Source organism: Netta rufina (genome assembly GCF_964035555.1).
Source record: "Netta rufina genome assembly, chromosome: 15".
NCBI lineage: Eukaryota > Metazoa > Chordata > Aves > Anseriformes > Anatidae > Netta > Netta rufina.
The window spans coordinates 12,787,788-12,799,231 of record NC_140138.1 but is presented as its reverse complement, the minus strand read 5'-3'; the positions used below and the strand labels follow the sequence as shown (position 1 = coordinate 12,799,231).

The 11,444-nt window shown below is 62.7% G+C and overlaps 1 protein-coding gene across 1 annotated transcript; it reads left to right on the top strand.

Annotated features, from left to right (window-relative positions):
• Positions 1–739: 739 nt before the first annotated feature.
• LOC311215029 (lysosomal alpha-glucosidase-like) lies at positions 740–10,686 on the top strand. Its single transcript, XM_084295983.1, has 20 exons — positions 740–868; positions 1,980–2,541; positions 2,757–2,902; positions 3,834–3,999; positions 4,279–4,375; positions 5,266–5,385; positions 5,483–5,601; positions 5,680–5,811; positions 6,571–6,681; positions 7,277–7,390; positions 7,661–7,745; positions 8,052–8,169; positions 8,489–8,622; positions 8,764–8,915; positions 9,017–9,165; positions 9,258–9,399; positions 9,593–9,691; positions 9,849–10,013; positions 10,098–10,244; positions 10,393–10,686. Exons 2-20 carry the CDS (start codon positions 1,990–1,992, stop codon positions 10,453–10,455), a joined length of 2,811 nt encoding a protein of 936 aa, XP_084152109.1. The 5' UTR covers positions 740–868; positions 1,980–1,989; the 3' UTR covers positions 10,456–10,686.
• Positions 10,687–11,444: the final 758 nt, after the last annotated feature.

Here is an 11,444-nt window from a genome sequence, read left to right as displayed (position 1 = left end):
TCGCTCGGGCACGTCACGGGATCACGGCGCGGGTTGGGTAGGACGGGACCTCAAAGCCCACCCCGTTCCCACCCCGCTGCCTCCCAGCAGCCCGGGGTTGTTCCCCCTCTCTTGGCGGGGTCGGGGTTTGAGGGTCCCCTACGACACGGGGGATTTTGCTTGAGATTCTGCTTCTGGGGCAAGCGACCTGCCCCCCGCCTGCTCCTGCTTTTGATTTTCGTTCCCTGGAGAAAGCAGCTCTGCTCCAAAGGTCTGTTGGCCTTCGCCGCTGACCTTTAGACCGCGGTGGCCTTCGGTAGTAAACAGCGAGCAGCTCCCCGGTCCCAGGAGAGCGGGGAGCCCTGGGCGGGAGCACGCACTTCCACGTGCTCGGCAGCCAGACGAGCGTGGGAGATGGGGCACTTGGTGAAACCCAGGGCAGAATTCGGGGCTTGCTTTGGGGTTGTGGGTTGCTGTGGGTCTCACCCACCTGCTGTGTGCTCAGGCACCGCGATTCCCCGTCCCTCCCACCCTCTGCTTTGGCTGAACCCTGAGGACGAGGCGGGGGGCTGGAGGCGCGTGTAGGGGCTGGAGACCCTGCGGCCGTACGGTTAAACCCCTAACACCGCTCACCCCCCATATCCCCCTCCACGGGGCTTCCGAACAGCGCTGGGTGCGGCTGTCTGGATATGAACACGTCTGAAAAGAGCACAAAGCAGCCGAGGAGGCGGCCACGAGGCGCGTGCTGGCGCTGCTACTAGAGGAGAGCGGTAGGCGCCGGGCGCCTTGTCGGGGTTTTACGGCGCAGCGGGCAGAGCCGCAGCGCTGGGAGCCCTGCCCGCACGCTCTGCCCGCACGCAGCCCCAATGTCAAGAGGAGACACGTGAAAGTAAGCTCCTGGCACGGCCGGAGCGCTGCCTCCCCGGGCTGGGCTGGGGCCCCCCAACCCTCCATGCGTTTCGGCAGGGCCGGCCGTGTCCCCCTCCTTGTCCCCAAAACGCCACCGCCGCACGCAGGCGTCATGGGTGGCCTGGGTGGTGCGGGGGCTGGTGGCGTGCTATGGGGCCTGGGGGTGCATGCGGGGTGCGAGGGTGTTCGTGGGGTCCTGATCCCGCTGTCACCCCCCGGGGTGGGGGCACAGCACCCTTCGGGGTGCTGCGGGGTGGGCGCTGCCGCTGTGGGGGCTCACAGCCAGGCCCCGGCGGGCTGGGATGTTTTGGTGTTGGAGCCGGGGGAGGGTTCATGGGGAAGGAGATCTGCTTGCCAGTGAAATCCCTGCTGCTGAGATTGCACGGCGCCTTTTGAGATCGCACGGTGGAGGTGAGGGGGGTCCGAGCGCTTCGGCAGAAGGCGGAGGGGAAAAAAAAAGTTGTGGCCGTATTTATAGGGCTGGGACTGCTCCCTGCAGGCAGCACGAGGGGGGGTTCTCCACTTCCAGGCTGGAAAATGTTTGCCTGAGAGGTTTCTGAAATTGTATTTTATCAGTGGGAGGCAAAGACTGACAGCACGTTCCCTGCCAGCCCTTGTCCAGCTCTCTCCGGGCTAAAACGTCTGACTCAGGGCTTTGGGTGTGAGCAGGGGATGCTCGGAGCAGAGGAGGCTCAGGACAGAGGAGGCTCTGCCCTTTCCTGCTCCCAGCACCACGGCTGTGCTCCGATGGGTGGAGGGGGCTTGGTTTTGCTTGCAGCTTCTGGAAACGCTGCATCCCGTAAATTCAGGCCTGAGCAAAACTCCGTGAGGGGATGCTCTGACAGCAGCCAAGGTGGGGAGCTCCAGGAGAGCCTTGTGGCAGGGTCTCAATTTTCCCTGGTGGGGTCAGAACCAGCCTGGCATGGGCAGCTCCAGGCAAAGCCATCCTCTGTGCTGTGGGTTTGCAGTGCCCATTTAAGCCTCTGCAGGATGCTCTGCCTAAAATGGGGGCATCGGGCACAGAGACCCCATCCCGGTGAGCTTCCCCTGGCTGGTTCCTTCACCCACACCTCCGTCCTTCTCCCCCGCAGCCCCAGGACGATGAAGTTGTACCAGAAGCTGAGGACAGCAGTGCCACGGCTGGTGCTGAGCCAGGAGGATGAAGAGGAGGAAGAGGAGGAGGAGGAGGATGCAGACACCCCGACACCCACCGAGCACAGCAGGCTGGCCCCGTGGTGGGTGGGCAGCGGGCTGCTGCTGAGCGCCGTGCTGCTGAGCGCCGTCACCGTCTGGGTGCTGCGACAAGTGTCTGGGGGCTGGCACGGCCCCGCGCCACCCTCCCAGTGCCACCAGGTCCCCGAGAGCCACCGCTTCGACTGCTACCCCGAGCGGAGCGTGGTGGTGACCCGGGAGCTCTGCGAGGGCCGGGGGTGCTGCTTCGTCGAGACCCCCCCGGCAGCGGGGGGCACGAGGGGGGTGCCCTGGTGCTTTTACCCCCCCAACTTCCCCAGCTACGCCCTGCAGAGCCTCAACCAGACGGCGCTGGGCATGGCGGGGCTGCTGGTGCGCAGAGAGAAGGCTTACTACCCCCGGGACATCGGGGTGCTGCGGCTGGATGTGGAGCTGGAGACGGACACGCGGCTGCACGTCAAGGTGAGCGTGCCTCTGGTTCCCTGCCAGGGCTTGTGACCGTGCTGCTGTCCCCTGGCACCCTCCGTGCCGCATCTGTAGGTGGCTGTCCCCTGCTCAGAGTGGGACCAGCAGCTGCTTTGCTCCTGGCATGGCCGTGCGTGGCCTCAGTCAGCATCTCCAACCCTTTGCCCTCTTGCCAAGCTGATCTTGAAAGCATCTTCTCTCCCCCCCCACAGATAACCGATGCGGCCAACCCCCGGTATGAGGTTCCTCTGGATGTTCCCCGGGCAAAGAAGAGAGCAGAAAACCCCATCTACAGCCTGGACTTCTCCAAGGACCCCTTTGGGCTGCTGCTGCGGCGCCGAGACACGGGGACGGTGCTGTAAGAGCTCCTGCATTCTGGGCACGGGGAAAGCCCTGCCTGCTCCCAGCAGGTTCCTGCGTGCCCCCCTGGGGGTTTTCCTTAGGGAAAAACTCCTGGTGGCATCTCCAGCTGATGGTTACTCATTGCCTTCAGCCTTGCCACAGACAGTGGTGCTCACACAGGGGCACAGCCTGGCCACTTGGCGTGGAAACGTGGCCATGCAGGGCTGGGTGACATCAGCGCCTCTCCCCAAAGCTGTACGGTGCCCCAAATCCTCACCGGGGTCACCCAGCAGCCCAAAATCGTGTCTCAAGTAAGGCACAGCCATGGGGTGCAGGTCCCCGAAGCACCACCAGTAAGGCACTTGGTGGCTCAGGGAAGGAACCACCAAAGGGCTGCAGCTTTGCCTGCTTGGCCTTGGTTTTGGGTGTCCTTAGAGAGTTATCCGAGCTGTGGCAACCCCCAGCAAGCCCTGGGCTCAGGCATTTAGGGGAAAAGGACTGCTGGTGGCTTTGCTGTGCTGCTCCAGTCCCCTCCGTGGCTTTGCCCATGCTGAGCCCCATTGCTGAGCTCCAGCAGCCCCTGGGGACCATGTCCTTTCCTCCTCGCTCCTGTCCGCCAGGCCCTGTGGTCTCTCCTTTCCTTGGGAGCTGCTTATCAGAGGCAGCAGGCGGAGAACCCCCTGGCCACATTGCCTCGATGGTTAATAATAACCTCGGTGGAAGCTGCTGGTGTCAAATGAACGGCTGTGCCGTGCTGGGGGAAGCTTCGGGGGGGGCAGGCTGTGCCTCACCTTCCCCAAAACCCCAATTTGCCACCTGCCAAAGACATTTGGGGTGTGGATGTAGGATGGCACATGCTGTTTCGTTGCCCTGGAGATGCTTCTAGAGGGAAGGGAGCATCCCCGATAGGCACGAGGATTAATGTCCCCTCTGTGTCGCCCTGGCAGGCTCAACACCACCGTGGCCCCCTTGATCTTTGCCGACCAGTTCCTGCAGATCTCCACGGCGCTGCCCTCCAGGTTCCTGTACGGGCTGGGGGAGCACCGCAGCACCCTGCTGCACAGCCTGGACTGGAGCACCCTCACCCTCTGGGCCCGCGACGTCTCCCCCACGGTACCCCCGGGGCAGGGAGCTGCTGAGGGGAGCCTTGGAGCCAGCAGGGACAGGGGGTGGTCACGGGGAGATGCTGGGGAGGAGTTGGGTGCGATTGCAAAACACCCCTCAAGCACTCTCCTGGGGCTGCCACCTCCAAAACCGTCCTCGGCCATGGGGTGACAGATGCCAGGCTGGGTGGTGGCTGGCACCGGGCAGCAGAAGTGGCTTGGGGACGTTGGTTAGCCCGAGTGTCACGGCTCCGGGCTCCCCTTCTCACCGGGCAACCTCTGCTTGCAGGAATCGTTCAACCTGTACGGCGCTCACCCCTTCTACCTGCTGCTGGAGGAGGGCGGGGATGCTCACGGGGTTTTCCTCCTCAACAGCAACGCCATGGGTAGGTGCCCGGGGCGGCTGCAGGAACTCGGGGCAGGAGGAAGCCATAAAAGGGACACGATGTGGTTTGCTGGCTCCGTTATTGAGCTTAGCCATCTGTTTCCTGGCTAAAGCCAGGCTCTTTAGCAACTGCCGAGCAGTTTAACCACACGCCCAGCTGCTGAATTGCCGTCGGAAAAGCAAGTCCCTTGTGTGCGGCTCTGTGCCTGCTCCCCGGCTGCCCCAAACAGCCTCACCCCGAGGCTGGCAGCAGGGGTGACCCCAGCACGGACGGGGATGCCGCCTGCTGTCCCCAGCTGTGCCCGCCGTGCCAGCTGTGCCCTGCAGCATCCTCCTGCTGATAACTCCCCGGGGGTCCTGCCGTGCTGGGGATGGCACCGGCAGCCACCCGTCCCCTCCAGCAGCCAGCTGGGACAGCACTGGGGCTCCAGCTGCGCTTTGTTGCAGCAATGCTCCCTCCCCAGGATGAGCACGGGGGAATGCAGCGGCTGAGGTTTGAGGGCTCAGCCCTGTGAAAAGCCCTGGGTGCTGTGTGCTCTCCCGTACAAGTAGCTCTCGATTCATTATTCGCCTACGAGGAGGTTTGGGGGAGGATGTGAGGGATGCGTGCGCTCACTCATCAGGTGGGAGCTGGGAGAGCGGCACAGCCTTCAGCTTACAGGGCACGTTTTGAAAAGGGAGCTCCCTCCCTGTATAAACCAGTATCTCCCCAGTCCGTGATGGTTTAAGCCTCCTGATATCCACTCGGTGTTCGATCAGGGCAAGGCAGGGTTTCTCCTCTCCTCTGCCAGAGGCTGAGTGTTGTAGCAGTGCCGCCTCGCCCCACTGTGGGATCGGGGTCCCGGGGCTGCTCCCCACGTCCCACTGTGGTTCTGTCCCCGCTCTGCACAGAGGTGGCCCTGCAGCCCGCTCCGGCCCTGACCTGGAGGACCATCGGGGGGGTGCTGGATTTTTACATCTTCCTGGGGCCTGACCCCAACGCGGTCATCCAGCAGTACCAGGAGGTGATAGGTGAGTGTCCACACCATGATGTTCCCCCTCTCCCCTTCCTCCCCATCCCTCTGCGATGCTGCCGTTACTTTCGGATGCCCCACGTCTCCTCCCGCAGGTTTCCCGGCCATGCCGCCCCTCTGGGCGCTCGGCTTCCACCTCTGCCGCTGGGGCTACGGCTCCAGCAACGAGACCTGGCAGACCGTGAGGGCCATGAGGAACTTCCAGATCCCACAGGTGCCCCCCCCAGTCCCGTGGAGGGAGGAGGGTTGGGGTCTGGGGGCTGCCGCCCGCCTCTGAGCCGTTTCCCCGCAGGACGCGCAGTGGAACGACATCGATTACATGGACGGGTACCGCGACTTCACCTTCGATGCCCAGAAATTCGCCTCCCTCCCCTCGCTGGTGGAGGATCTCCACAAGCACGGGCAGCACTACGTTATGATCTTGGTACTCGGCTTGTCTCGCTCGTGGGCTTGTGGCCAGGCTGCAGGGCAGGGACACGGGGACAGTTGGTGGCCCCGGGTGGTCTCTGCAGGGTGTTAGCCAGCACCAGGGCTGGGGATTTTTACCAGTGTCTGCAAACTGCCAATGGAAATCCCCTGTAAGGGCAGGGACTGCTGAGACATGGGCCAGGTTGTCACGCTGTGCTCCTGCCTGCTGCGGGAGCCCAAGGGTGTTGGGGTCCTTGTCCCCTGTGGGTAAAGGGACTGGTGACCAGAGCCGGGGTCAGGCTGCTCAGCTGGTGGCTGCCTGCTGTGGGAAGCCCCGCTATCCCACGGGTGCTGCTGGGCTCTCGTGACCCAGCTGTGATGTCCCCTCACCCCGCTGCTGGGACACGGGATGTGGGTTCTGGGGGTCCTGGGCTGGAAACGGACCCTGGGAGCATAAGGTTGTGTTCCCCTGGCCGGCTGAAGTCCTCTTCGCAGCCTCTCCGTGACCTGATGTTTCTTGCATAAGCACATGATGACTTATATTTATCCCCCCGCTCCCCCAAACCCTGTAACGGGTCCTTGGGACTTGCAGAAGTGACTTGTTAGAAAACATGCCTGGAAGCGTTGAAGCAAGTTTCTGTTCCTCTTGGTCAAAACAGCCGCCGTGTGCGGGCTCTGGTTGACCCCGTGGTGGTTGTCTTCTCTGAATCACGCTGGCATCGCAGGGGGAAGGGGCCGTGCTGGGAAAGACACTAACCCTCTGCTGCATCCCCAGGACCCCGGCATCAGCAGCACCAGCCCGCGGGGCTCCTACTGGCCTTTTGATGAAGGTTTGAGACGGGGTTTGTTCATAAACACCACCCAAGGGCAGCCGCTGATCGGGCAGGTAAGGAACCGGGGGAAATCCCAGCCCTGGAGGGGTTTGGCAGGAGCAGGGCCAGGATTTCTTCCCTCCTGCTTCAGGAAAAGCCATGTGGCTGATGGCCAGAGCCTGGCTGTGCTCTCAGCTCTCCCAGCTCTCTGTGTTTCACTTCATGGCATCCCCACTACCCTCTGGAGCCAGCTCCTGCCCTGGCAGAGGCACCCGGGGAAGTCATATGAGTGCAACGGAGTCGGTGGTTCTGCCTGAGGCCGGTCATCTGATTTCTCTCCCTTCCTGTTTTTGGGGTGAGGCAAGGTTGTGCCTCCAGATCTGCTCAGGACCCGCAGCGGTTCCTTCCCAGTTTATCCCCTCCTTCCCAGCCACTCACTCCTCCTCACCACCTGTAACTTTTGGTAGTCTAAAAACAGGGAGAAAAAGCACCCTGAGGTGCCCAGGGGGATGCTGCACACGCAGCCTCCAGCACTCAAAGCAATCAGCTTGGATTTTCTCATTGGTTTTATTGTCTCTGCTCCTTCAGCGTGCTCACACCCCCTGGCACCTCCTTCCCCACAGTGTTCCCCCTCTGCTCTCAACCCTCCACTCTGCTCCTTCACTGTAGGTCTGGCCTGGCTACACGGCCTTTGCCGACTTCTCCAACGTGGACACACGCCAGTGGTGGCTGGAGAACCTGCAGCGCTTCCATGCCCATGTGCCCTTTGACGGCGTCTGGATCGTAAGTGCCCCCTCGCCCCAGGTGGCTCCCTGTTGGACAGTGCCCAGTCCTAGAGCTTCGTCTGTCCCTCTTTTAATGTTTTTTTTCAGCTTTATTGTGTTTAGCAAGCATCAGGTGCTGGCAAGACACCAGCCCCACAGATGTGCTCACCCATGTGCATGCTGGGCAAAGGAGCTCGGTGCTGCCACCGGTGCTTCTGGTGTTAGTGCTGGATGCTGATGATCCTTAAAAACTCCCCGTACAAAGTGCTCCATGATTTCCTTTGCTTAGGACATGAACGAGCCGTCCAACTTCATGGATGGGTCTGAGGAGGGCTGCCCGCCGGGAGAGCTCGACAGCCCCCCGTACACGCCGGGTAAGGAGGGCGCTGAAATGCAGGCTGCGCTGGTAGGTACCGCGCGCTCTCAAGTCGCTGAAAACCAAGTGAAAACCATTTTTAAGAGACATCACATCTCCGTTTCAACCCCTGAACGTTTCCATCCGTGCTTCCATGTGCTGGTACCTGAGCACTGCATGCTTGTGGCCGTACCGGGGATGGGACTGGCCGCGGGAGCTTTCAGCGCTCAGTTTGCACCAGCAGCAGGGCACCTTGTTCAGCATGGGGGGCTGCATGTCCCCACGCCCCCCACCACGTGCCAACGGTGACTGTCCCTCCCGGCAGCCGTGCTGGGCGATTCCCTGTCTGCCAAGACGGTGTGTGCCTCGGCGAAGCAGAGCGCCTCGGTGCACTACAACCTGCACAACCTCTACGGGCTGATGGAGGCCGAAGCGACGGCGAGGTACCCGAGCACCCTAGGGACGGGATGGGGTGAAATTCTGCTGCTCGGGGCTGGCACGGTGTAGGAAAAAGACTAGGGTTTGAGGGCCTGGCCCAAAAGGAGGTGCTCTGGCTGCTCACAGCCTCGGCTACAGGAGTAACCCAGCAGGGCAGGGGAGTGTGCGTGGCTGTGGGGAGGGCTGGGTGGGTGAGGCTGGTCCTGGTGCTGATCCTAGGGAGAGGGGGACTGTGCTGCTTGTACCCCCAGAGCTGTCCCTTGACCTCTGAGGGATAAGGGGGCTGCTCTCACCTCCTGCCCCGTGTCTCTCATTGCCTTCCAGCGCCTTGATCCAGATCCGGGGGAAGCACCCCTTCGTCATCTCCCGCTCCACCTTCCCCAGCCAGGGCCGGTACTCGGGGCACTGGCTGGGTGACAACCGCAGCCAGTGGAAGGACATGTACTACTCCATCCCGGGTGGGTGGCACGGCCTCACAGCCCTGTCCTTCCCCGCAGCATGTGCAGACCCCCAGCACCACCCCATCCCGCATTTGGGAGGTGGTGCAGACCCCAAAACTCCCAGCATATTGCTGAGCATCCATCCCCATGTGTCCGCAGGGATGCTGAGCTTCAGCCTCTTCGGGATCCCGCTGGTGGGGGCCGACATCTGCGGCTTCTCCGGCAGCACCTCGGAGGAGCTGTGCACCCGCTGGATGCAGCTCGGGGCCTTCTACCCCTTCTCCCGCAACCACAACTCCCAGAATGAGAAGGTCTCGGGCGGGATGCGGGATCTGGGATGTGGAGTACGGGAAGGGGGATGCCTGGCAGGGCTGGGGCTGGGGCAGTCGCTGATTCCCCGCATCTCCCCCAGGCCCAGGACCCGACAGCGTTCAGCCCCGCGGCGAGGACGGCTATGAAGGACGTGCTGCTGACCCGCTACTCCCTCCTGCCCTTCCTCTACACGCTATTCCACCGTGCCCATGTGCACGGGGACACTGTCGCCCGGCCCTTGTTCTTTGAGTGAGAACATCCCCAACAGAGCTGGCGAGGTGCTGGATTCACCTGGACGGCAGATAGCAGCCGATGCGAGCGTTGTCTCTGTCCCACCGCAGGTTCCCCCAGGACACGGTCACGTACGGGTTGGACAGGCAGTTCCTGTGGGGCCGCAGCCTGCTGGTGACGCCGGTGCTGGAGCCCGGGGTGGATTCCGTGATGGGCTATTTCCCCCGAGGCGTGTGGTACGACTTCTACACGGTGAGGAGTGCCACCATGGTGCTCGGTTGGGTTTTGGGTGGTCCCTGCTCAGCAGGGAAGGCCTGCAGAAGGGCTGGAGCATTGCGGTGTCAGTGCTGGCCATGGGGCTTGGTGCCAAAGTGGCTGCTCCCTGGTACTTTTCCTGAGCCCCCACGGTGTCCCTGACCCCCCTTGGCTCTCACCACCTGCCCAGGGCTCCTCTGTGAACAGCAGCGGGGAGATGCTGAAGCTGTCGGCCCCCCTGGAGCACCTCAACCTGCATCTCCGCGAGGGCTCCATCCTGCCCACCCAGGTGAGCTCCCACCCACCACCTCCCCGGGCTGGGGACTGTCCCCGAGGAGACACGTGCCCCCCAGTACCTCAAGTCGCAGCCCCCGTGCAGGTCGCAGCCCTCCCCACCCTATTTTGGGCTGTCAAAACCCTACAGTGCCCATGTGTTTGAACCCCAGAAACCCGGGCCCACCAGCGAGGCCAGCCGAGGGAACCCCCTGCGCCTCATCGTGGCCCTGTCCCCAGGTGCCACCGCCTGGGGGGACCTCTTCTGGGATGACGGCGAGAGCCTGGACACCTTCGAGCGGGGCAGCTACTCCTACCTGGTGTTCAATGCCACGGAGGTGGGACATGGCAGGGATGGGGCGTGGGGACCCCATAATGTCCCCATCTGGCCACCCTCATGCTCACATTGTCCCCTTTCACAGAACATCTTCACCTCCAGCGTCCTCCACACCAGCACTGAGGCTGCCTCCACCACCATCGGCACCCTGAGCATCTATGGGGTGCGGGAGCCACCCCACAAAGTCCTCCTGAACGGCCAGGAGAAGCCCTTCTCCTACCTGGACAACCAGGTGCGGCCCCGCTTGGGGTGCCCTGTCCTGGAGGGGTGTCCCCAGCCCTGGCAGGGGGCTGAGGGTGCTGCTCAGGGAGGGGTTTTGGGGCGGTGAGGGCAGGATCTCTGCCCGCTGCCATCTCGGGATGTCCCCTTTTGTCCCGCAGGTCCTCACGGTGAGCGGGCTGGGCATGGGGCTGGGCCAGGCCTTCTCCCTGCAGTGGCTGTGATGGGGGGCCTGGAGCTGCCCCCAGCCCGCCGAGACCACCCGTCCGTGGCCATGGTCCCGAGGCGGGGATGGGATGTGGATGTCGCCGTGTGGAGGCGCTGGGAACTGTCACCTGCTGTGGATGGGGATGGGGACACTGGGATGGGGACATGGTGGGGGGTGGCTGCCGGGTGCCCCCACGCTGTGCTGGTGGTGTGGGGTGAGGGCTGGCGGCCCCGTCTGCAATAAAGGAGTGAGGAGAGCTTGGTGTGGGGCTGTGATGTGGGGCTGGGGGTGTGTGTGGGGGGTGACCACGGACAGAGCTCAGCCACCCAGACCCCGCTGCCGACGCTGATAATGTCCCACCATGGTGTCCCCGCATCATGTCCCCTAAAAATGTCCTCCCTATAAAGTCTCCCTATGATGTCCTTCCACAATGTGCCCGCATAATGTCTCCCCGTGGTGTCTCCATAATGCCCCCCGTAATGTGTCCCCCCATGTCCCCCCATAATGTCCCCCATGATGGGTCCCGCAATGTGTCCCCCCATAATGTCCTCCCATGATGTTTCTCCATAATGTCCCCCGTAATGTCCCCACAATGTCCCCCCAATCCCAGCCCCTCATCCCCCAATCCCCCTCATCCCCAACCCCTCTCTCCCCCCCACTCCCATTTCCCCCATTTTCCCCCATTTCACCCATATTCCCCCATTTTTCCCCACACCCCAATTTCCCCCTATTTTCCCCCATATTCCCATTTTCCCCCATATCTCCCATTTCCCCCATATTCCCCCTTATTTCCCCACACCCCCATATCCCCCATTTCCCCCCGTTTCCCCCATATCTCCCCATATTCCCTCATATTCCCCCACACCTCCATTATCCCCCATTTCCCCCATATCCCCCCATTTCCCCCATATCTCCCCATTTTCCCCCATTTTCCCCCATATTCCCCCATATTCCCCCATTCCCCCCCACACCCCCCATATCCCCCATTCCCGATTCCCCCCCGCT